The 23766-nt window shown below is 42.1% G+C and overlaps 1 protein-coding gene across 3 annotated transcripts in view; it reads right to left on the bottom strand.

Annotated features, from left to right (window-relative positions):
• Positions 1 to 6219: 6219 nt before the first annotated feature.
• Positions 6220 to 23766, bottom strand: part of LOC133502203 (transcription factor SOX-6-like) — a 116976-nt gene continuing 99429 nt past the window's right edge. For all 3 annotated transcript variants that reach the window (XM_061822736.1, XM_061822735.1, XM_061822738.1), the window contains 4 exons: positions 18110 to 18218; positions 15663 to 15833; positions 13530 to 13743; positions 6220 to 9260 (listed from right to left, as the gene is read on the bottom strand). In XM_061822736.1, coding sequence (XP_061678720.1) covers positions 8969 to 9260; positions 13530 to 13743; positions 15663 to 15833; positions 18110 to 18218 — 786 coding nt within the window. In that variant the 3' untranslated portion in view covers positions 6220 to 8968. The remainder of the gene's footprint in view (positions 9261 to 13529; positions 13744 to 15662; positions 15834 to 18109; positions 18219 to 23766) is intronic.

Below are 23766 nucleotides of genomic sequence, written 5' to 3' on the forward strand. Positions count from 1 at the left end.
GGTCCTTGGTTATAAAACGGTGCTCCGTACCTACGTCTGAATCTTAACCCAAATCACACCTGAAGTCATACACTACAGTACAGTATCTATAACAAAGACATGATTAAATAAATATTTGCAAAGTAAATTCATAACTATAATGACAAGTTTAAAAAAGAACCCTACCGTTAAGATAAATAAATGTATACTGTTACACAGCTGTGTAAATGACTTCATTGGATCCCGTCCTACTGTGCGCGCTTTACTGAAAATTAATAAATGGAAACATGATGTACAGAGGCCAACAACAATGATCCGTTTCAAATGAAACGTACGACTAATCGTCATTTAACGACATTCATTAAGGAGCGTCACCGTCACGACGTCTGCTGATGGTTTAATCGTTCCGTCAACACCGACTATGGTACCACACACTCTCTCACACACACACACGGACAAAAAGAAGTGCAACGCTTCTCAAATTTAACAGTCGTTGTCGGCCTAAACGCATGAAAAACTTTCTTTCCATGAGCGCATTGTTTCCAACGCCGTGGTGCCCGCGCGCGTTGGCCTAAACATCATCACAAAGCTCTTAATCACGTTTTACTTCACTCCGTTACACCACACCGCAAGTACACACACCACACCACACACACACACACACACACACAGTACCACAAATTCTAAAAGCGAAAAAGAAAATATCAAAGCCAACAAAGGTTTTTAAACTTTTATATTGGTTCTGAAAACATCACATCTTATGACAATTAAGATTTGCTACAAATTTCAGTTATCGTTCAGAATCCCACCCCTCCACCATTTAAATTCTAATATTTGTTGCATAAAATGTATGAATTTATTCCCCAAATTCTATTCTCTCCATTTTGTAGCGTTTCTTCTGGCTGGACATCTTCCAGTACGTATATGGGGATGCTAGATTTGTTGTCCAATTAGATATCAGTCTCTATGTGTTGCCATGTAAATCTAATCTGCCCCAGACCTTCAGAACGAGTGCTGCTGACCGATATAGAGGTCGTGCACGCGATGTCACCATTTTCACGGCGCCGTATTACCGGTCAAAAAGAGCTGCTCGACAGTGTGGGGGACATTGAACCAGAGGAGAATATTTACAATGCTCGGGACCTGTTGTGCTGTTGGTTGACGCAAGAGACAAAACAGATATTCAAAGAGATGATTCTATGGAAAAAAGTTTCTTTCGGCTTGTCCCTTTCGGGGTCGCCACAGCGTGTCATCTCAGATGAACGCACATATGTTTGGCACAATTTTTTACGCCGGATGCCCTTCCTGACACAACCCTTCTCAGGGAGTGGAGGCCCCAGTGGGATACGAACCCACAACCCCTGGTTTATCAAACCAGTGCTCGAACCACTGAGCTACAGGGCCTCCTGATTCTATGGAATATCAGCTGAAAAGACCAGATTTTGGCAAGTAAACGTGATGGATGGGTGCCCAACCAAATACACACATCTGTGGAGTGATCACTTCACTTCAGGTAGGAATTATTCTTCTCAATCTCAAATTCCGATGAATAATTTACAATGTCAAGTTGGCTCATTTGAGAACAATGCGTTAAAAAAAAAAAGACAGGGATTCATCTCCAACGTACATGGAAGCGTTTTGCGGCCACACGTTAACCTACATAAACCTCTCTGTGACCAATGGTTTATTTTCTTTTTTTAAAAAACGCATTGGACTCATTTGAGGACATATTTCAAAAAACAAAAAAAATCTGTCGGGGAGAGGTTCACCAAAGTTTAACGTGTGGCCGCAACACGCTTCCGTGTACAGGGGCTGAAGCCCATCACAGCGGTTTATTTTCTTTTTTAAATACGTATTGGACTCATTTGAGAACCATGCATATTTAAAAAAAAAAAAAAACATCTGTCGCAGAGAGGTTTACCGAAGTTTAACGTGTGGCCGCAACACGCTTCATGTACGGAGGAGCCGACTAACTCTTTTTTTTTTTTCCCCAATCATAGTTAATGAATGCAAGTTTGTGTAAATCCATTTATGTAAATATTGGTATTTGTATTGAAAAAATCTGAGTGGCTCTATCACTATGTGGGGTTATTTTTGATTGAGAACAGAGCCAGCAACGAAGTATGCGTCGAGACTTTTCTACATTTTCAAACTCTTCCGTGTAAATCTCGACGACTTACTCCCCAGATCCATGTGTAGATCCAGTTGTCCAAGACAAGCGGAAGCAAGTTAACAGTCCAATTTCTTATCAGAGAAAACATCGACTCCGGCATTAAATACGGGTCCTCTATGCCGACTTTATGTAATTTTTCCACGTACCTTCATTTATTTTCACCTTCTAAATGTCTAACGGCAATCAGACAAGACTCTGGGCGTCGTGCTATAAGACATATTTTCGTGTCGTCTCCAACCGACTTAGCATTAAACAACGCTTTGGTACACCGGCAATATGGCACGGTAAATAAAAGTCGTGATTTTATGACGTAGGTGCACGAGCTCTATATCAACAATGAGACTATTTCTTTAACCAATCAGATTTCAAATTCCCCCTTGCAAGCGTGCCAGCCCTCCGTGACATCAGCATTTTTCTGTTGTGTGATTGGCTGGACAGCGCAAAACTCACTATCACCTAGTTCAACTAGCATAACACGTCCATAGAGACCTGCAAATATTAACACTTTTAATAAACTGCAATACTGGTGCTGGTGAATATAATATACTAAGTTATTAGTTAAATATTGTACATGTATGTACATCGAATAGTTGGGTTTTATTCTATTATAACTGCAACGTGATTAAAGCCCAAATACCAAAAGTACTGGTTAAAAATGAGTATTATGATATATATGCATGTCTTTTCTCGGGGCTTGATCCCTCATCCCTGGGAATAGCGAGGGTTAGGCTCACTGAGCTAAAAGTTGCGTTTATTTTGTCCACGATGGTGAACGTCGCGGCCACGATGGCATCTTTTTGCGCGCGCCCACAGTGGGAACATCGCTGCACTCACCAAGGCTGCAGCTGTGTCTTTGATTCAAACAATTGTCGCTACTTTTTAAAGCGGCATTCTGTCCTTCCCCCCCCCCCCCGACTTGCACGTATAATATTTAATTAGTAGACTATCACACTTAAAAGGACCCAAGGACTTTGCCTGAAAGACGAAAGAATTGGCCTTTTGTCTATCGTCATTTTGCAGGGGGGGAAAAAAGCCGCTGTAGAGTTCCGCAAATGGTATTAAAATGGAAGTATAGGCTTTTATGCCAACGTTCAAAACACGCGCGTAGCTAAAGCTTTCAGATGTCTTTTAGTATTTATTAAAACATTCTTTTATCCAGGCGTCGCATTTAAATGGGCGTTATTGTCAAAGGCTTATCAAGGCTGCTGACCCCTGCCGTTCTGCCGCCCCTTTACAATTTACAGTATACGCGGCGCCACTTTTCATCACAAATGTGTGCGTGCGCACTAACTTGTTTTTCAAGTTTTTCTTGCATCATTTGTTGTGCGCGGCGGTATTTCAATTAAACGCTGTTTCAAGACCTTTTTTTTTTCATAACTTTGCATACATCACTTTAGAATTGATAAAATAGTAGATTTTTCCATTTTTCTTAAGTATGTACAAATGCTTTGACGCTTGCTTGCTGTTCATTTTCCAAGCACAGATAGTATACATTTTCGCCAAGAAGAATCTTGTTTTATATTAAATTAGTAATCATGAGCCTCCTTGAGATTAATAAATGGATGATTCGTTCTTAATCAATGTTTCAGAGAAAAGCGAAAGGGCAGAAAAGTCAGGTTACAGCAGTAAGAAATGTAACGTCGTAATTAACAGAAATAGTTACTCTTGCCGTGACTGGTTAGAGCACAGGTGTCAAACTCAAGGCCCAGGGGCCAGATCCGGCCCGCCACATGATTTTATGTGGCCCGCAAAGCCAAATCTCGCGAGTCAATTTCAATTGTCCATGTCAAAATTTGTACAAAAATCTCAAATTGTCTTGCATCATAAATGATAAAGTTGAGATATTGCATGCATGTTTCTGTTACCAAACATGAATAGTTGACAAACACATTACCCTTGATTTCTGATTCAAAAAGTAGATCATAAATTGATGATGTAAATACGACGAGACGATTAAATATTTGTATCGTTTCACAGTCTTAATGGCCCTCTGAGGGAAACCGGAACCACAGTGTGGCCCACGAGAACAATGATTTTGACACCCCTGGGTTAGAGCGTCTGCCTCACGGTTCTAAGGACCGGGGGTTCAAATCCCAGCTCTGCCTGTGTGGCATTTGCATGTTCTCCCCATGCCTGCGTGGCTTTTCTCTGGACACTCCAGTTTCCTTCAACATCCCAAAAACATGCATTAAATGGAGACTAAATTACCTGTAGTTGTAATTGCGAGTGCAAATGGATGTTTTTTTTTCTACGTGCCCTGCGATTGGCTGGCAACCAGTTCAAGGTGTACCCCGCCTCCAGCCTGAAAACAGCTGGGATAGGCTCCAGCACTCCCATTACCCTCGTGATAATAAGCGGCTCAGATTATAGATGGATGGACTTACTCTTCACTGAGTAAGAGTCCCTCATTACCTTTCATGGACCAACAAGTGCAGACCTCTCAAAGAACCTTTCCAACTGGGAAGAATCTACAGGCCCATGTTCACCTGCTGTCTGGGAAACGTACCTCTGCGTGTCATTTGCATAGTTGTGGTCGACATTATGTAAATGTGAAGTAGCTGTCTTACTGGTAGGCAGCAAATAGAGATGAAACAAGAGGGGTCCAATGATTGAATCCTGGGGAACTCCACAGGCCGTCGCCCAATGTCATCATTGTAGGCTTCCGTCATTGTCTTCCATCATCATCATCATTGTCATCATTCATCCATCCATACATTTTCCACTGTTGCAAGTCTCTTTAAACTGTCACTTTCAGACTCAATCCAACTATAGCGTGTGGCTCCACTCTGGCGTGATGGTAATGACGTGGCCGGTGAAGTCTTCTCAGACATACATAAATAACATGATACATTCCTAAAAATGAACCACACACACTTGGGTGCACACACAAAGCGCGACTGTAACAAAAGGGGCGTCGCCCCCGCACAGGGTGGCGCTAAAGTCCCTTTGGGAATTACAATTAGGATTTACGATGCGGCAGCGGGGGAGATGGCGGAATCGGCTGCCGCTGACCGCAAAGTCAGGATGTGCGGCGTGACCTCACGCACGCGCGCACAATGGAACAATAGGCCACATTTACTGTAAGCGGCCACCAAAATATAAAGAACACGTGGAAAAAAAAAAGCTTAAGTTTGGAAAACAGAAATCCATGTCTTGGAAATAATTAGAAGTGTGGAAAGACATTGGCGCGCTCACCGATGCAGTCATGGAAGCAAACGCTCGAGCAGTGGCACCTGCAACTCGCACAAAAAAAAAAGCCTAAGATGGCGCACATGCGCGAACAAAAACAAGAAATTCTCAAACCACCGTAGGAGTCTGGTGAATGAAAATATTATTATATATTATACTATAACGTCGTATTCTTGACTGTTTCATCACTAACTTGGGATGCATTCACAGCAAAACAAGACTATTGTTCAAACACACACATACAAAAGAGACACTTTTTTGCCTTTATCAATCAGGTTATTTTTCTGCTACTATGAAAAAATGCTGATGATAATCGCGCTGAAAGTTCTTACAATTGCCACAGATTCAAAATTCAATTACTTTTCCCTTAAAATGTTCATTTTTTTACTAATTATGTACACTTATTTTGTATGAAATCCACTAAATTGTGTGAATATGCGACTTTACAAAATTTTAATTATTGTAGCTGCAATGTTTTCATTTCTCAATTGTTTTATTTAATTCACAATATTTCTTACCAAAAACGTCAAGTATTGACATTTGTTTTAGAGCCAAGACTTCAATTTCCTCATACTCCAAATTTTGTAGATAAAGTACTTTATAGTAAGAATTCTCTTAATTGTTATTATTGTATTTTCTGGAAACTACAAAAAAAATTCTGAAAATGCACAATCACTTGGTCCAAATTCACTATATCGTACCATAGTTTTAAACTCTTACAATTTCTAAAATTTCACAATTGATACACATGCACGTTTTTCACAAAATCCCACTAAGATCTGTGGATCTGCGAATTATTATAATTATTGTTGCTAAAAATCTATCTGTGCACACACACGAAACTAAAATAAAATCACACGAAAATCTTCCAAGTCTGCAGTTTTTATTTCTCATTTATTTCCTATTTTTCTTTGATTGTCTTTCTCACCAATATGCCGTGTACTGACAACTTTTTAGAGCCACACTTGGCTAATAAATACGATGAAATGTTAAAACGTACAATTTGAAACAAAAATAGCAATCACCCAAAAAAAAAAAAAAAACATTTGTGTATGTCATGAGGTTGAACAGAGGCCACATCAGAGGAAAACAAACAAACAAAAACAAAAAAAATTGCTGGCCAAAGCGACTACAACATGGGACCAAAAACAACATCACCTCAGTCATTAATTATAAAACATAAAAAGAAACTAAAATGTAAAAAGCTCTGTCCAGTGCTTAGGATGTGTGAGGCGAGCAGGAGTCGGCCTGCCATGCGAGTGATGCTCGGGCTCAGCTTGTGAAGCTCGTCTAAATAATAATTATTATCATTAAAAAAAAAAAATCTCAACAAAAAAAAAAAGAGGTAATGAGTGTAGAAAGTGGAAAGACGTTCAAAATGCCAGAGAAAAATCAAATCAAATAAAACCAGCGTGACACCGGAAGAGGGAAAATTACAAGAGTGCTGAAGTCGGGGCGGTTTTTTCGGACCATATCCATGTCAAACACTGCATGTGTGGAGATAAATATAAATATTTATATTTACGATGCATACTTGGCCTTTTGTATCCTGAAAACTATTTTACCATTTCCCAAAAGAGAACAAAAATCCCTCTTCTGCTTAAGTTCTATGGTCAAAATGAGTCGACTTCACTATCAAGTCATTATTTCACCTTTTCCTCAATTTATTCTCTTGTTTTCTGATTTCTAATAACAGTTATTGATTTTTTCCTGGGTTTTTCCAACTATTCTTGATGTTTGGTAACACAAAAATGCTTGCAACATCTCAATGTCATCATTGATTCATCTATCCTTATCCTCACGAGGGTCGCGGGGAGTGCTGGAGCTTATCCCAGCTATCAATGGGAAGGAGTCGGGGTACACCCTGGACTGGTCGCTAGCCAATTTCAGGGCACATTGAGACAAACATCCGCACTCACAATCACACCTAGGGGCAATTTAGAGTGAACAATTAATGTTGCATGTTTTTGGGATGTGGGAGGAAACCGGAGTGCCCGGAGGAAAACCACGCAGGCACGGGGAGAACATGTAAACTCCAGACAGGCGGGCCCGGGATTTAACCCGGGTCCTCAGAACTGTAAGGCCAACGCTTTACTAGCTGATCCACCGTGCTGCCGTCATCATTTATGATATGACAATTGGAAATTTTGGTACATATTTGAACAAAAATTATGCAAGTTAATTGATTTGCCTTTGTGGGCCACATAAAATCATGGGGCGGGCTGCATCTGGCCCCCGGGGCTTTAGTTTGACACCTGTGCTGTAGCTTGAGAACAGGTCTTCAAATCTAGTGAATTGAGATATGGCTAATTTTTTTTTATTTTAATTGAAAATGACTTCCTATGACCATCTGATTGACTCAAATGGCCTTGCAGTTAAGACTAAGGGCTGAATTTGTTTTTAAACAGTAAAGCAGTTAATAAAAAATATTTATATAGTTTTAAATAGCGGTGCAGACCATGGACATCGTCTTTAAAAAAAAAAAAAACAGCACTATTTTTCCCTCAATTGTTTTCCTTAATAAATTATTTCCAACTATACATGACATGTAGAAAAAAGTACCATCAAAAAAAGAAAAAAAAAGACTGGTACTTCTAAGATTTTTTTTCTTTTTTTTTTTTCAGAACACACATTTGGTGTAAGTAACTCTGCAACTCTCGGCTGAGACGTTCCGAGACATCCACCAGGCAAATGAGTACACGTTTCGTACCAATGGAAAACAATTAGAAATACAGTGACGAGGAACTCTCTCGTCCTACAGTAGCGCCATCGTGCTGAATGAAGTGAAGTGAAGTGTTGTAAGAGCCAACAAGATGGCGTTTGGCCTCAAGGAATTCCGGGCAACGTGGTTCACCGAGCTTCGACTTCTAAGACTTTTTTTCCTTTTCTTTTTCTTTTTTTTTTTGCAGCATTTGTGGAAGTTAAGACTACACAATACCGAGTGAATGTGAACGTAGGTTTGGCACATCTCGTGTTTCAAATCGGTAGCGAGAACAATACGAAGTCATAGTGTGTCCTGCGGGAATTGCTTCCCGCGTTCGATTGACAGTTTGAACACTTGACATCTCTCGTCGTACAAAAACAAAACACATTCACAAGCTGGCACGTCATACCTGAGCTGGGATATATACATATACATACATACATATATATATATGTATATCATGTATGTATAATAATAAGAATAAATTTGATGTGCTGCGTTTGTTTGAGACATGAATGTAAGACTGTAAGATTACAAGAGCTAGGATTTTTTTTTCTTTCTTTTTTGTGTTTTTTTTTAAATATTAAAACTTCTCAAATCTCAAGTTGTGCCAGTCCAGACTTTTTTTTTGCACACGCAGCCAACGGCGGCCCGTCTGGCGAAAATCCAATCAAAATAAAACCCCAAAAAAGTGATAAAAACAGCTAGATCATTCAAAAAAAAAATGAAATAAAAAAAAAATGAAACGAGCTCACTCCTTTTAGAACATTTAAGACCAAAATAGCTGCTGAAGAGTCCATGCATGCCGTTTGCCAAAAAAAACAACAACAAAACGAAGCAACGGGGTCACGTGATGGCGGAGTTGTCGCAGGTTCCGGCGCCTCGTCGTCAAGGTTGTCCTCCAAAAAAGTCCGTCGAACGTATCAGTTGGCGCTGATGTCCTGCCTCGTCTCCTGCTCGCTGCTGTAGTCCGATTTGGGCTCGTCCTCGTAGTCGTCGTACATGTCCGTGTCGTCGTCGCCGTCGGCCGGCTCGGCCTTGACCGTGTCGAACGCGCTCTGGAGGACGGGCGCGGCCGGCTCGGGGCTGGCCGAGTTGCTGGAGCAGTCCGAGGTCAGGTGGGGCGAGGGGGTGGTGGCCGCCGCCATGGTGATGGCGCCCGGGTAGACGTCCATGCCGCCGGCGTTGTTGCCCAGGGGGTGCGGAGCCTGAGGCCTGTGGGATGATTAGTGCAAGGTGAGAAAACGAGATCCAGTATATCAAGATTCCATAACATAGAACACATCGGATTGCTGATGTGTTTTTACAACACCCCCACCCCCTTTTTTCAGTTTATCACTGCTTTTTTAATAATCTTTGGGAGTTTAAATGATCCATCCATTTTCTTAGCCGCTTATCCACACGAGGGCTGCTAGGAGTGCTGGAGCCTATCCCGGCTGTCAACGGGCAGGAGGCGGGTACACCCCGAACTGGTTGCCAGCCAATCGCAGGGCACATAGAGACAAACAGTCACGCTCACAATCACCCCTAGGGGCAATTTAGAGTGTCAAATTGCATGTTTTTGGAATGTGGCAGGAAATTGCTGTGCCCGGAGAAAACCCACGCAGGCACGGGGAGAACTCCACAAAGGCGGGGCCGGGATCGAACCCTAGGTCCTCTGAACTGTGAGGCCAACAGTTTACCAGCTGCTCCACCGTGCCGCCCATCAAAGAAACACTCCTTCCAAAGGAAAGAAAACGTTAAAATATCATTACATGTACTCAAAAGCAAGTTTTCAACCTTGACTTCAATAAAACCAGTGTCTCAGCTGATGTAAATTTTCTGGGAGTTTGTCCCAGATTTGCAGGGAGGGTCTTAAAAACCTTCTCCATGTTTGTTTCTGCATTGTGGAACGGTGAGCAGACCTGTGTCAGAAGACCTCAATATTCTGGATGCTTCATATTCGCAAAGGAGCTCTCTGACATTCACTCTTCAAGTTTTTATATTTCTATAAAGGTGTATTCTAAAATCTATACTCAGCTAGTGTAGGGATTTGAGGACTGGACTGACGTGCTCTTGGTTTTAGTTGGGACTCGGTGGTGCCCTCGCATGCCGGCGTGACGGTCTGAGCGCTCCCCCGTGCTGAAAAGTCTCCTTGGGATGAATGCGCATGCGTTACTCACAGGGGAACTCTGGGTACGTAGCAAACGCTTACCGGGAAATCTCCCGTTCTCATAGTTCCCCTTCTTCTACATTTAGGGAGCTAACATATGTTATAACCTAACCTTAAAACAAAAGTTGATTAAAAAAAAAAAGAAGATCTACACATATATGTACGTTCGCTGTGTTCACCTTTCTGACACGTCCATAGCGAAAGTGAACGCTCGGCGACAAGTTGTCGAATGGCACATGTTGAAATACGGATGGGGATGTTTCAGACTGGCTGGACGTTTACAAAATATACACGCATGCACATTCATCACAAAGAGACTTTTCAGCACCGGGAGCGCTCAGACCGTCACGCCGGCACTCACGGCTCCAAGCACTCGCTAGCCCGTAAAGGCTCTCATTCCACGTCGCTTCCAGAAAATACACTTTATAAAATCGTTTTTTTTTTCCTCTATGAATCCACTTTTTATCACGCCTCCCAAAATTTCAAGCATGCACTCAAAATTGCATGAGTGAAATGATCATGTAAAAAAAATCAGCAACACAATGAATCCGCAATGGGTGAACCGTGGTGGAGCAAGGGAACAATCATTTCAGCGGGATTTGACATATTCGTAAAATGAGTTGAAAAGTTGCTCACGCAACAAATTACACTTGCAAGTCGAAGGACTACTGTGAGCGGTGAGCTGTGCAATTTTCTCTCTTCTGTGTCGTCGGTCAGCGCCATTCAATCCGACACTTTTTGTGCGTAACCCTCCGGGGGGAAAAAAAAAAAAAAGAAAACCAAAAAATAACAGCAGCTGTCTTGTTGGAGAAGGCGACCGGTCGGGTGGCGCAGCCCTGATTGAAAGCGCAGGCCTCCTTCAATGACAGGCTTCTCTTTGCATTAGCTTGACCACACACACGCGCGCGCACGCAGTCAGTGTAGAACTCAAACATCTGCTTACATTTCATATTCCACCGCGTCTGTCTGTGTCCAATTCCAGCGGCCGCAAGCTCGCCGCCATTGTCCTCGTTTTAATAAATGACCCGCTGTTAAAAATGGCTCCCGTTGGAAGCCTCCTGCTAAATCCATCCGTGAGACGCCGACGGCTTTCAAACGTGTCCCGCGGCCTGGATTCCATTAGGACAATGCCACTGTTTTCGTCTTCTGTGGCGCGCGCGTCGTCCTCTTAACGGGGGGAAATAAAGAGCTCAGGGAATTCTGAGAGGTTTGTGTTTCTACAGCAACAAAAAGCGACAGGCCCAAGTGGAAATACTTCTTTTATCATTGAATGCTAAGGGCCAGGAAAAAGGCCTTGTGTCAAGAGCATTGTGACATATTTACAACCACTGATAAGTTTTATATGCGCACGCTGGCTGTGCAGAACATGGTGCAGTCATCACGTCAGTGTCTGCTGGAACAAAAGAAACATCGCTAAAAACAGCATCGCCACGTAATCTAAAATCTGTGTCAGACCGAGCTGGACAAGTACACGAATTTGCATAACATGGATGAATTCTTGAAAGCTAAATTGTCCTTAAAGATGCCGACTGCACATCGCGGTCAATCTTACTGAAGATCTATCCATCCATCCATATTCTTAGCTGCTTATCCTCACAAGGGGAGCGGGGAGTGTTGGAGCCTATCCCAGCAGTCAATGGGCAGGAGGCGGGCTACACCCTGAACTGGTTTCCAGTCAATCGCAGGGCACATCGAGACAAACAGCCACATTCACAATCACACCTAAGGGCAATTTAGAGTGTCCAATTAATGTTGCATGTTTTTTTGCATGTGGGAGGAAACTGAAGTGCCCGGAGAAAACCCACACAGCCACGGGGAAAACATGCAAACTCCACACAGGCGGGTCCGGGATTGAACCCGGGAACTCAGAACTGTGAGACCACCGCTTTACCACTGTGCCATACTGCAGATCTAGTGTAACAAATAGGTTCCCGACGCTATCTGGAACATAAACACAGAGGCACACAACCTTGTGACATGTCAGAGTCAGCTGCAACACATTAAAGTTAAAACATTGTGTGTGATCCTCTTCAACGCGACAAGTTTGGGGGAACAAAGAAGTGGCATATCTGGACACAACTTAAAGGTCAAGTGTCATGAAATGCATGATTTTTAGTATGTTATTAATGAAAAAAAGGCAGCCGGAATGGACTCATCCGTTTTTTTCACCACACAACATTTTGACGTGTATGACTTTTTGTCACTCCCGCCATGAAAATCCTCTCGAGGGATTTGTTTTGGAGAAGAAGCAGGAAATGATGTTAGTAGCAGATGTCTCGTATGTTTCTACTAGTTTCACCTGCTGGAAGGTAGCGCTTTGTTCCTTCGTGTTAGCCAAAATGCCGGCTCGTTGTATTGCTGGATATTGTTCGAACACTCGGGAGGATGGATTCATTCTTCATACTTTTCAAAAAGACCCGGTTCGTCGTGAAAAATGGATTGCATGGGTGCAAAGGATGAGAGCTTCGTGGGTTCCAGATGACTGGTCGGTGTAAAAACGAATAGTTTTGGGGGGTGGTATGTAATCCTCTCAGAATGTAACAAACCGTGCAAGTAGGTCAGGGGTGCTAAATGTGTCGATGTACCCATCGGCGCCGAGCACGTCCGCCGTGGAGGAGTCACGGCTTCGGCGGGGCCGACTCACACATACTGTCTGGGAGTCTGTTGTTAGTTAGAAGTGATCCGCATATCATCGAAATATGGTTCGAAAAGATAGGTTAATATCGCCCTGGTCACTTCACTCAATTGTGAGATGCTCTCTTCTTTGAAAAGAGCTTCCGTGTCCCAGAGCGTGTTTTCAATGGCGAATGTCCTGGTGTGACGTTATGAACAGAGGATGGAGGCAATATGGCTACCACTTGGATCTCGAATGAGACTTCCACAACTTTGCGCATGGATGACGCGCTCTCCGTTCTTATTTATTTTTTCGTATGGACATTGAAGTGAATAATGTCATGTGTATTTTTCATTACAATACGTATTTTAGAATGTTTATAGGCATGACACTTGACCTTTAAAGATGGACGCACACAACACTGTGGAGTGACTACATGTCAGAGTTCACCGGAATGCTGATCGTTGTTAAACATTTCATCTCTACGTAACGTATGATGCGAGGCAGAGGGGGAGGAAAGAATTGTTTCATAGTGGCGCAGGATTTAAGCACGGATCGACACAACATTGTGGAGCGACCACACGTCAGCGTGTTCAGGAATGGTAATTAACGACGCCGTCTTCACGTAACATTAGAGCAGAGGCAGAGTGAACACAAAAAATGAAAAACACATCGCTCCTTAGAACCCAAAAACGGGCACACACAACACTGCACTCACCCAACAAAGAACTGCCTCATCTCCTGACGGCGCGATCGCATCATCTGCTTGTACTCGCCGATGCGTAGCTTCTTGCCGTCGATGATGCAGGTCCGCTTGGGTCGCGGCTTGTACTTGTAGTTGGGGTACTTCTCAAGGTGGATCTTGCTGAGGCGGGCCTGCTCCTCGTAGTACGGCTGCTTCTCCTGGTTGGTCATCGCCTTCCAGCGGGAACCTGGAAAACACACACACACAACCTTGGTTAGTTTTGCCATCCGGAAACAAAACAAAAGAAAACCACGGATGATTGTTTTTGTTTGTCTCTTGTGGAAAATTTTAAAAACATGTGATAACTGTGTTTTGTGAACAAAACTAGACCGTGTGGCATTGTTGTTGTCTGCCTTTTGTGAATAAAACTAAGCCACAAGTTATCATAGATAATAGAATAGAAACTATGATACTTGCGATTGTTTTTGCGTATTGGATTATAATTTAAAGCCATGTGGTCTACGTTTTGTGGACAAAACAACGCTACTAACGGCTACTCGTTTTGCGTGGGACTTCAAAAAGCGTGCGATCGTAGCTATTAATAAGCGCGGGACGTCTCGGACCGGACGATCCAAAGGAGGGACGTTTATCGCACGTCCGCACAGTGCTCGGCGATGTTTACGACCGAGCGACCTCACACATTAACGTTGCCCGTAAAAAAAAAGTGAGAAGGGTCCAGCTGTGTTATGATGTCAGACGGTCATGCATTGGACAGATAGGCAAACATCGTTTACTGCGGTTCTAAACAGTGATCTGCTCAAATGTTGACGTCCTGGTTCACACGATCAAGCAAATAAATTACAGAATCATTTTTGCAGATGCATGTGTAGCCTATAGGTGCGTAGTGGTTGTTGGTCACATGACAGTTCTAGGTTTGGCTAAAATTAGTGAAATGCTAAAATCATTGTTTAGTACATTTGTTTGACACAAGATTATTACATGGCAACTCAAAAATGAGAGCGACGATAACTATGGCATCAAATTTTGACCATTGGTACAAAATTCATAAGGACATCTAAGGGGACGTATGTCATTTTCACAGTTTAGCTAACTGATAACCAAACGTGAATGAAACTTTGTGTCGTTCATGTGTTAAATCGAGAAGAAAATCAAGTAATGGACAATACGGAGTCTGGTTTTGGAGCCATTAAAAAAAACAAAGCTAAGTACCAAAATGACCTGATTCGACTTGCTTGGAATTTAGTCGGGACTTGAAGGTTAAAAACTGAGAGTGACATATGTAACTTACTCTCACCTTTGTCGATATCTGCTCTAATATCCAAAGCAGACTATCATGCTGGCCTACCGTGTGAATAACAGAAACCGTATCAAAGTCTCCACAGTTTGTAGAAGAAAGACCGTGTGAACTGTGTCAGTCACCGAACCCGATCTGGATCTCTTTGACACACCTCCTACTGCGCGCTCTGCATCACACGTCAGCCGGCTAATCGGCCCAGAAAAGCGATCTGAGGGCAGAACTGGAAATAATTGCAAAAAAAAAAAAGATTTTCACACTAAACTGTCACACCTGAACCATCTCGTGGGAACCAGTAGAAACGCTGTGTGTACTCGAAGTACGGATTCAAGACTTCAGAAGGAGTGAGTTCACGAGGGTGTTAGCTAACGACGACGTAGATCAGCAGGATTTTGTGCTAATTATTTTTTTTCCCCTTGTTGCTAGGCAGATCTCCTTAGGATCGATCAAAAACTACTAGTTGAAGAACAAACTGGAGATGCACATTTCTTCACCACTTATCCTCACTAGGGTCACGGGGAGTGCTCGAGCCTATCCCAGCTGTCAATGGGCAGGAGGCGGGGTACACCCTGAACTGGTTGCCAGCCAATCGTAGAGCACATAGAGACAAACAGCCGCACTCACAATCACACCTAGGGGCAATTTAGAGTGTATATAAAGGAATTCCAGCAAAACCCATAAAAAAATAAAAAGAACACTAGATGACAGTATTGCCTACATGCTTACTGTCAAAGTTGGGTAGTTTTACATTTTTTTGTTGTTTTATTGTTGATATGATTTACTGTAGTGACTAAGTCCAAATTTGACGTTTTACATTGTGTGAACAGTTAATAAGAATAGCAGACAGTCACCTAGAATTTTGCTGATGTTGGAGTTGTGCATGTCCGGGAAGGTCTGTAAGATCTTCCTGCGCTCGTCCTTGGCCCAAACCATGAAGGCGTTCATGGGCCTCTTGATGTGCGGCTCGGTGTTGCTCCTGCCGCGCGCCTCCCGGAAGACGCGAGCCTCAGCGATGTTGCTTCCTGTAAAGAAGAAATGCGACATTTTGATCGACGTGATTAAAAGCATTCAAATACATTTGAAAAAGTACAATTGAAACAGCAAAACATGTCGCCTGCAAGCTTTCGCCACAACAAAGTTGCATTCGGGCCTTGCTGGAATAATGACAACAAAATGTCCAAGAGGCTAAAATGTTGACATTGAAATGTTCTGTTTAGCTCCGCTTTGCTGAACTTCACAATAAATATTTGCAATGCTTGAATACTTGAATGCGACACAGCGATGTTCTTTGTAGCTTTGTAGCTACAATGGGACGCCAACCTTATAAGGCTCCACTTTGAAAACATTTTCAGCATTGGAACATAACATTGACCTTTTTTAGTCGAAAGCACAAATGAGTTACTTTGGAGCCTCATCAGCGGCAAAGTCTGTATTTCATACCATCCATCCATTGTCTGAGTCACATTTCTTTTTTTTTTTTTACTGTCAATGATAGACAATACCCGCTTTGATAACTTAGCATAGTGAATAAACGAAGCGCTACCTAGCATTAGCTCCGGCGTTCATGTCATCCAAACGCGTACCCATAACCTTGCTAACGTTGTCAACTGACGGACAAACAAATGCTCAATTAGCAAATAAGAACAACTGCTAAAAATACTGTACATCTTACTTACAGGATGTGTTTTTTTCAGATGAGACAGAGCATTTGTGACCGCCAAAACTGATACTTTTTAAGCTGGCAGAAGACAACACTACACGCAAATCAAACAACCTCAAACAATTCCCTTAAAGGGGAAATCCAGTGCTTTGCATGAACAGTGTATCCAATAGGTCGTGTAATATGTACTCTATTTCGACAATGTGATGTTAAATCCTCTCTCATTTAATAGTGTTTTCAGGAGTTTTTTATTGATAACTATGAATTTTCAGGGGCGCTGCCATTTTCATGAGTCACATGATCCACGTGCGCGGATGTGACGTGTATTGTGCCACAACAAAGGCTCGATTACATGGGACACCATTTATGTCCAGCCCTGATTTCTCGGATTTATCCTCATCTGATGAAGAAATAGCAGTATTGATTGATCGGGAAGACTGAGGAATACTTCCATACAGATTTGAACCTCTGGGTGTAATTAATGTTGAATATTCGGATGTTTCTTCGGGTGGAATGACGCAGAGTCTGACTACTCGGAGGCCTACAGGCGACATAAGTTCGTAAACAAAGGCCCCCGGGAGCTCCAGGCCGGCAGCCGCGGATGGTTCTTCAGACGGGAATGACGCAGAGTCTGACGAGTGAGCTCCGGTGGCGGCCTCGAGCGGAGTTTCCAGGCAGCGGAGGCAGTTAGCCCCAGACACCGAAGCTAGGCTAAAGGCTTCCACCGAAGTTCAGCTAAAGGCCTCTGCCAACGCCAAAGGCGGGCCGCAAGCTCTGGCGGCGGGCCGCAAGCTGACCTTCGACATCCGGGGAGGCCTTTAGCTGAGCTCCAGCTGGGCTCCTTTAGCCTAGGTTCGGCGTCCGGGGCTAATGGCCTCTGCCGACTGGATGCTAGGCTCGAAGCCCGCCACCGGAGCTCCCTCGTCAGACTCCACGTCATTCCCGTCCAAAGAACACATCTGAATATTCAACATTTACAGCCACAGGTTCAAATTTGTATGGAAGTATTCCTCCGTCTTCCCGATCAACCGATAATGCTATTTCTTCATCAGATGAGAATAAATAAGAGAAATCAGCGCTGGGCATAAATGGTGTCCCATGTAATTGAGCCTTTGTTGCGGCACATCCGTGCAAAAATGGCCTTTGAAAATTAGTAATTGTCGATAAAAATCTTCTCAAAACACTATTGAAGGAGAGAGTATTTAACACCACATTGTCAAAATAGGGTACATATTACACGACCTATTGGATACAATGTTCATGCAAACCGCTGGATTTCCCCTTTAAATAGGAACCTTGATGTGGAATATCTCGATCCTTCCTGCTAGAAATGTGTTAATATTCCATGGTCCCCCATGTCACTGCTATTCCTGGTATTATTTTTTAAGATGATTTTAAGTTAGCACGACTGCCTCACAGTTCTGAGAACTCAGTTTCTAATCTGGCTTCCCCCGTGCGGAGTTTGCATGTGCCGACGTTGGGTTTCTCTTTCTGTATGAAATATCAACTAAGGTACGCAAGCATTTATATACTTAGCTACTTCCGTTCACTGAGTAGTACACTATGTCTATATATACCACAGATAACCGAGGTGCGGCGTCATGTAGCAGAACAGAGCAGAACTCGACGGGAGCTCACCGTCCAGATCCTCCGGCCTGGTCAGGTCGATGACTCGATGGACCATCTTCCCAGCATCCTCCCCGAGCTTGCCCAGGTGGTGGCTCAGCGTTTCGTAGTGCAGACGCTCCTGCAGAACCAGGAACAACAAAAAGAAATAAATAAAGGAAGAACTTACTCAAGCTGGTTTGAAACAACCTGGTGGGTTGCTGGTGGTTTATACAATGTCACTCAAACAACACATATTGTTAGCCAAATAATATCATTAAATTGAAAGTCTTTTTTTTTTGTTTCGTTTATGTAGCTCAGGTGTGTCAAACAAATTTTTCTCGTGGGTCACATTGTCGTTCCGTTTTCCGTCAGTGGGCTGTTATGACTGTAGAACAAAAATATTTAATCATCTCATCAAATTGACATCATCAATTTATGAACTAGTTTTGGAATCAGAAATCAAGGGTAATGCGTTTTTCAACTATTCACGTTTGGAAACACAAAAATGCTTGTAATATCTCAACTTTATCATTTATGATTTATGACAATTTGAAATTTTGGTACAGATTTTTACAAGAAACATAGAAATTGACACTCCAGATTTGGCTTTGCGGGCCACATAAAATCATGTGGTGGGCCATATCTGGCCCCCGGGCCTTGAGTTTGACACCTGTCATGTAGCTTGTCAGACATCAAGGTCATGACGACCTCCCAAATTTCAATCGATACCAGTGGGCTCTTCTTGTTTGTTGAGTTTTTTTAAATTATTATTTTCTTTAACAAAACAATTTGCTAATTTCTAAATAGCCCGTAACACGAGGTTACGTGGCATCTCATTCTGTTCACTAGGGGGCACTAGAATGCACAGTAGAAAAGCAAAAAAGAAAAAAGAAAACATGAAAAGAATAGAGTGTGCCAGACATCAACTTGGAAACCCCCACTTTCATATTTTTAATGTTATTGTTTCGATATTTCTTATATTATAGATTTTTCCTTTTAATTTTCACAATCTTTTCTGTGACTAAAAACATTTGATATATTTTATCACATTTTTGCAGTGGTGCGCCGAGCTTATATATATATTGTAATTATTAGGATTATTTGATATGTTTGTCATTTCACTGATGCTATTTATCCATCCATCCATTTTCTTTGCTGCTTATCCTCACAAGGGTCGCGGGGAGTGCTGGAGCCTATCCCAGCTGTCAACGGGCAGGAGGCGGGGTACACCCTGAATCCAATCACCAATCCCAGCCAATCGCAGGGCACATGGAGACAAACAACCGCACTCACAATCACACCTAGGGACAATTTAGAGTGCCCAACTAATGTTGCATGTTTTTGGGATGTGGGAGGAAACCGGAGTACCCGGAGAAAACCCACACAGGCACAGGGAGAACATGCAAACTCCACACAGAGCGGGCTGAAATTGAACCCGGGTCCTCAGAACTGTGAGGCCAAAGCTTTCCAGCTGATCCGCCGTGCCGCCTAATCCAATTTAATTGAGTTAATCTTTTTTTTAAATTCACAGGAAAAAAAAGTTTTTTTGGTTGGCTTCTTACATCATTTTTTCTTCGTTTTTTTGCTATTCATTTCTACATGTGCATACGTTTTCCTGACTTTTTACGTTTACATTGGCGTGTCTTAAATAGATCGACTGCTTCATTTGCGTTTTTGTCAGGACTCCTGCTAAAATCCCAACGGAAACGTCTCTTAACCTTCTTTCCTGCTCTGTACTTTTAAAGGCAAGGGGTTGGACTCTTCCAATTTGAACGTCTTTGATGGTAACGACGATAAAACTAATTGCCGGGTTGATCTGGCTGGCGTTCACAGGCCGTCGCGGTCTCCCTCGGGATCTAATATGAAGTTCCCATCGTGCACTCGGAGAAGCCAAAAAGCGGCTAAAATGACAAAAGTGCGGTGGAAAACATGGAGGCGCTGCGCGACTCGTCCTCCTACCGTCCCTCCTCCTCCTTTTTCTGGTGACAGAGGCATTTTGTTTGACGCAAAAGATGGTTGCCGGGTGAAGTCATGCTGGCAGAGCGGCTGGAACTTGTGGTCCGAAGCGTATAGAAGTGTGTGTGTGTTTAGGTGTGTGCGTGTGTGTGTGTTTGGAGGCCAATGTCAGCACCACGACGGGGCTGTAATCAGGGAGGCCGCAGAACATGTGCCCGGGCAGTGCCGCGCTCACCGCAAGGAAGCCAGCGCCTAACAAAGGCAGCACACAAGAAGAAGAAGGAGAAGGAGAAGAAAGATGGAGAGTAGAAGAAGACAAAGGAATGGAAAGTGCTCAAAAATGGAGAAGTAGTGAGTGAAGCTTGAAGTCAGGATTGCGATTGTCATGATAGGAATTACTGTATATCCCATTCACGACACTTTTTGTATGTGTACATACAATACGCAGTATAGCGGGAGTGAGAGGCAATTTCCGTGTGTCGCACGTTCAGTCTCTTAAAAATGCAAATAAGTTTGAATGATTTTGTCATGTGACTTCTTTCTGGGATGTTGCCTTTTTGGATGTGTGCACCTAATCATCATTTATACATTTTCAATTATAATTTCCCGTACTATTTATCCAACATACAACACATAGCATACTGTATGCAGTTTTATTCATTCCATCATGTGACTTCTAGCCTGTATTTTGCCTTTTGTATTATTATTATTATTACATAATAATGTAATATAATAATAATATAATAATAAATATAATGATTCTCATACAATAGATAATGTAATTATTATTTAATAATAATGTAGTAACATATTATAGTAGCAGAAGTAATAGTGGCCGCATCAATAATACAGTTTTAACTGTAAATGTATACTCTATTTATGTAACACTGCGAACGATAAATGTAATTGATTTGTCATGTAACTTCTTTCCTCTATTTTCATGTTTCTGTTATTAAATACATACTAAGGCCTTTACTAATGTGATTGATGATGATTATTATTGTTGTTATTATTAGAAATATTATTACTCTTGTCATCATTATTATTACTCTGTGAGATGATCAAATAGAAACTAAAATATAATTAATACAAATGCATGAAATTTCATTTTATATATTGCATTTTATTTTATAATTATTCATTAATCAATCGATTACAGTACTAAATAACTAATTGCATCATATTTGAATCATTATATTGATCATGTTTGTGTGTTTGTAAGTAAAGTCATTACATTTTATTCTTATCATTAATATGGAATATAGTCCATTTCATGTTGAAAATGACAATGTTTGATTGCTAATTATTATGCATACAGAGGTAAATTAATTGTTAAATTAAAATGAACTCTGTATGTCACTAAACAAATAATTCATTCTAATATTAGAATACACAATGATGAATGTAAATATTTTGTACAAATAATATACAGTACAATTTCACAAAAATAAAATGTTTATTTATACGATTGAAATAACTTTATAAAAATAATTAATGTACAATTATTATATAAAACCAACTACAATTATGAAATTTTGAAATAGGTAATAAACAAAGAAAAGTCTTAAAATGGGAATTATTACGATGTATTTCCATCGTATTTGGAAATTGTGATGAATTGCTGTTATGTTTAGACAAACATCTATACTGAATATGGACATTTTATTTTAGTCAGTAAAAAGTTTGTTTTCAGGAAGAAATATTACTGTGTAAAACGTTGTGTGGCTTTTAAATGAACTAAAAAGCAACCCCCCCCGCCCTCTTTGCTCCCCTTGCACACTCCTCTTTTTTAAACAGGTATGAATATGAGTCAAGACACGCAAAAATGAAAAAAACAAGAAAAAATAAATAAGCGTAGGACTTGAGTGAGTTGACTAAACAAGGCCTCCGTTAATTAAATGTGATGAAGGACACTTTATAGCGAGGTGGCCAATTAAAACGAGCGCTAATTAAAAACGCTCACAAAGACCACCGAGCCTTTGAAAACATTTCATCAATAACGTGATTCGAAGAGAACGTAATGTAAATCTTTTAGCCAGAACGCCGTTGACTCGGTTTGCCCTTCTAAAGCCGCGCTGGGTGGAATTCACGATGGCGCCGACGACTCACGGTCGCTCTGCATTGTCGCCAGTTGGGACCACGTCATCGGCCTGTTTGCGACGCAACGTCCTGTGCGTCCGTTTTTATGTTTCAGAGATTTCTGAACATTTGTTCCGCCCAGTCTTACTTTGTATTTGAAGTAATGTGGAGATTCCCTCTTTTAACTGTGGTGAGTGTATTCGTAGACTCTGACGTGGTTCTTCCACAATGTTGTTTATGTTTATGCCAATTATTGTGTGCACCCAAGCTGCCTCTGAACCCACATAACACGTAGATATTGTCTTTTACAGTAATTTGGGTTCCAGTGAACTCTGACATATTTTTGCTCCACAATGTTGCTTTCATAAATTTTTATTTTCTCGGGAGTTACGGATGTAATTTTTCTCACAAGGTCTGCGATGAATTTTATATTACACTGAAACCCCATTTATAGTCGTATTTATAAATGTATAGTTAGTTTTATAGTTGTATGTCTCCCACAGCCTACTATCCATCCATCCATCCATCCATTTTCTTTGCCGGTTATCCTCACAAGGGTCGCGGGGAGTGCTGGAGCCTATCCCAGCTGTCAACGGGCAGGAGGTGGGGTACACCCTAAACTGGTTGCCAGCCGATCGCAGGGCACATCGAGACAAACAGCTGCACTCACAATCACACCTGGGGGCAATTTTAGAGTGCCCAACTAATGTGCATGTTTTGGGGATGTGGGAGGAAACCGGAGTGCCCACCCGGAGAAAACAAACGCAGGCACGGGCAGAACATGCAAACGCCGCACAGATAGGGCTGAAATTGAACCCGGGTCCTCAGAACTGTGAGGCCAACGCTTTCCAGCTGCGCCACAGTGCCGCCAAGACTATTAACACATTTAAAATGTGAAAACAGTTTTGAAACAAATTTATAAAAAGAAAAACTGCAAGCTTTAAATGCATTGAATATACTGTACTTATTGTAACATATGTATACATGTCTTTGCCATTAAGAGGCGGGGTCAGGTGGGGTGACGTTGAAGAGTTTGCACGTGAGTGTCTGGGTGTGAGCTGTGGCCAACAACAGTTCCTGAGAGAATTTTCTCTTTGAGGAGAACTAGAAAACAAACAGGAGCCATGATGGAAGAGATGACGATCATTTACTCCCGAGAGTCATTGGGGGACAGAACCGCCTCAAGCTAGAGGAGACTGTTTTCATGTCATGGCCCGAAGATGGACTTGAACTGCTCTCCACATCAAATCGAGGGTAAACATTTTTAGGGTGCAGAAAGCTGCATCAACTTGGAAAACCACCGCGGGCGCACCTCACGTCACTGTTCTCACCAAGTTTTTGGGAGAGTAGATCACCTCTCTTATATTGTGTCATGAGCAAGATTTGGCCACTGCCAAGAGGGGTGTGGCCACGCCACTGCTATGGGTGGTGACACCTGTACAGCTGTTTCACATTGGGACTGTAATTAGACGGGCATTTAAGTTGCGAGTTTTTGTCACTGGCATTTGCCAGTTCATTGCCTTGCGTTAGAGAGTTGCATTCATTGCCCGTGGGACTCTCCGCTCTACGCATAATTTAGAGTAACCCTAGTCATAGCGATTATGTGTCCTTTTGATCCTGTCCTGCTCAATTGTTAGTTTGCCCCATAGTCA

This window comes from Syngnathoides biaculeatus, chromosome 6, assembly GCF_019802595.1.
Source record: "Syngnathoides biaculeatus isolate LvHL_M chromosome 6, ASM1980259v1, whole genome shotgun sequence".
NCBI classification, from domain to species: domain Eukaryota; kingdom Metazoa; phylum Chordata; class Actinopteri; order Syngnathiformes; family Syngnathidae; genus Syngnathoides; species Syngnathoides biaculeatus.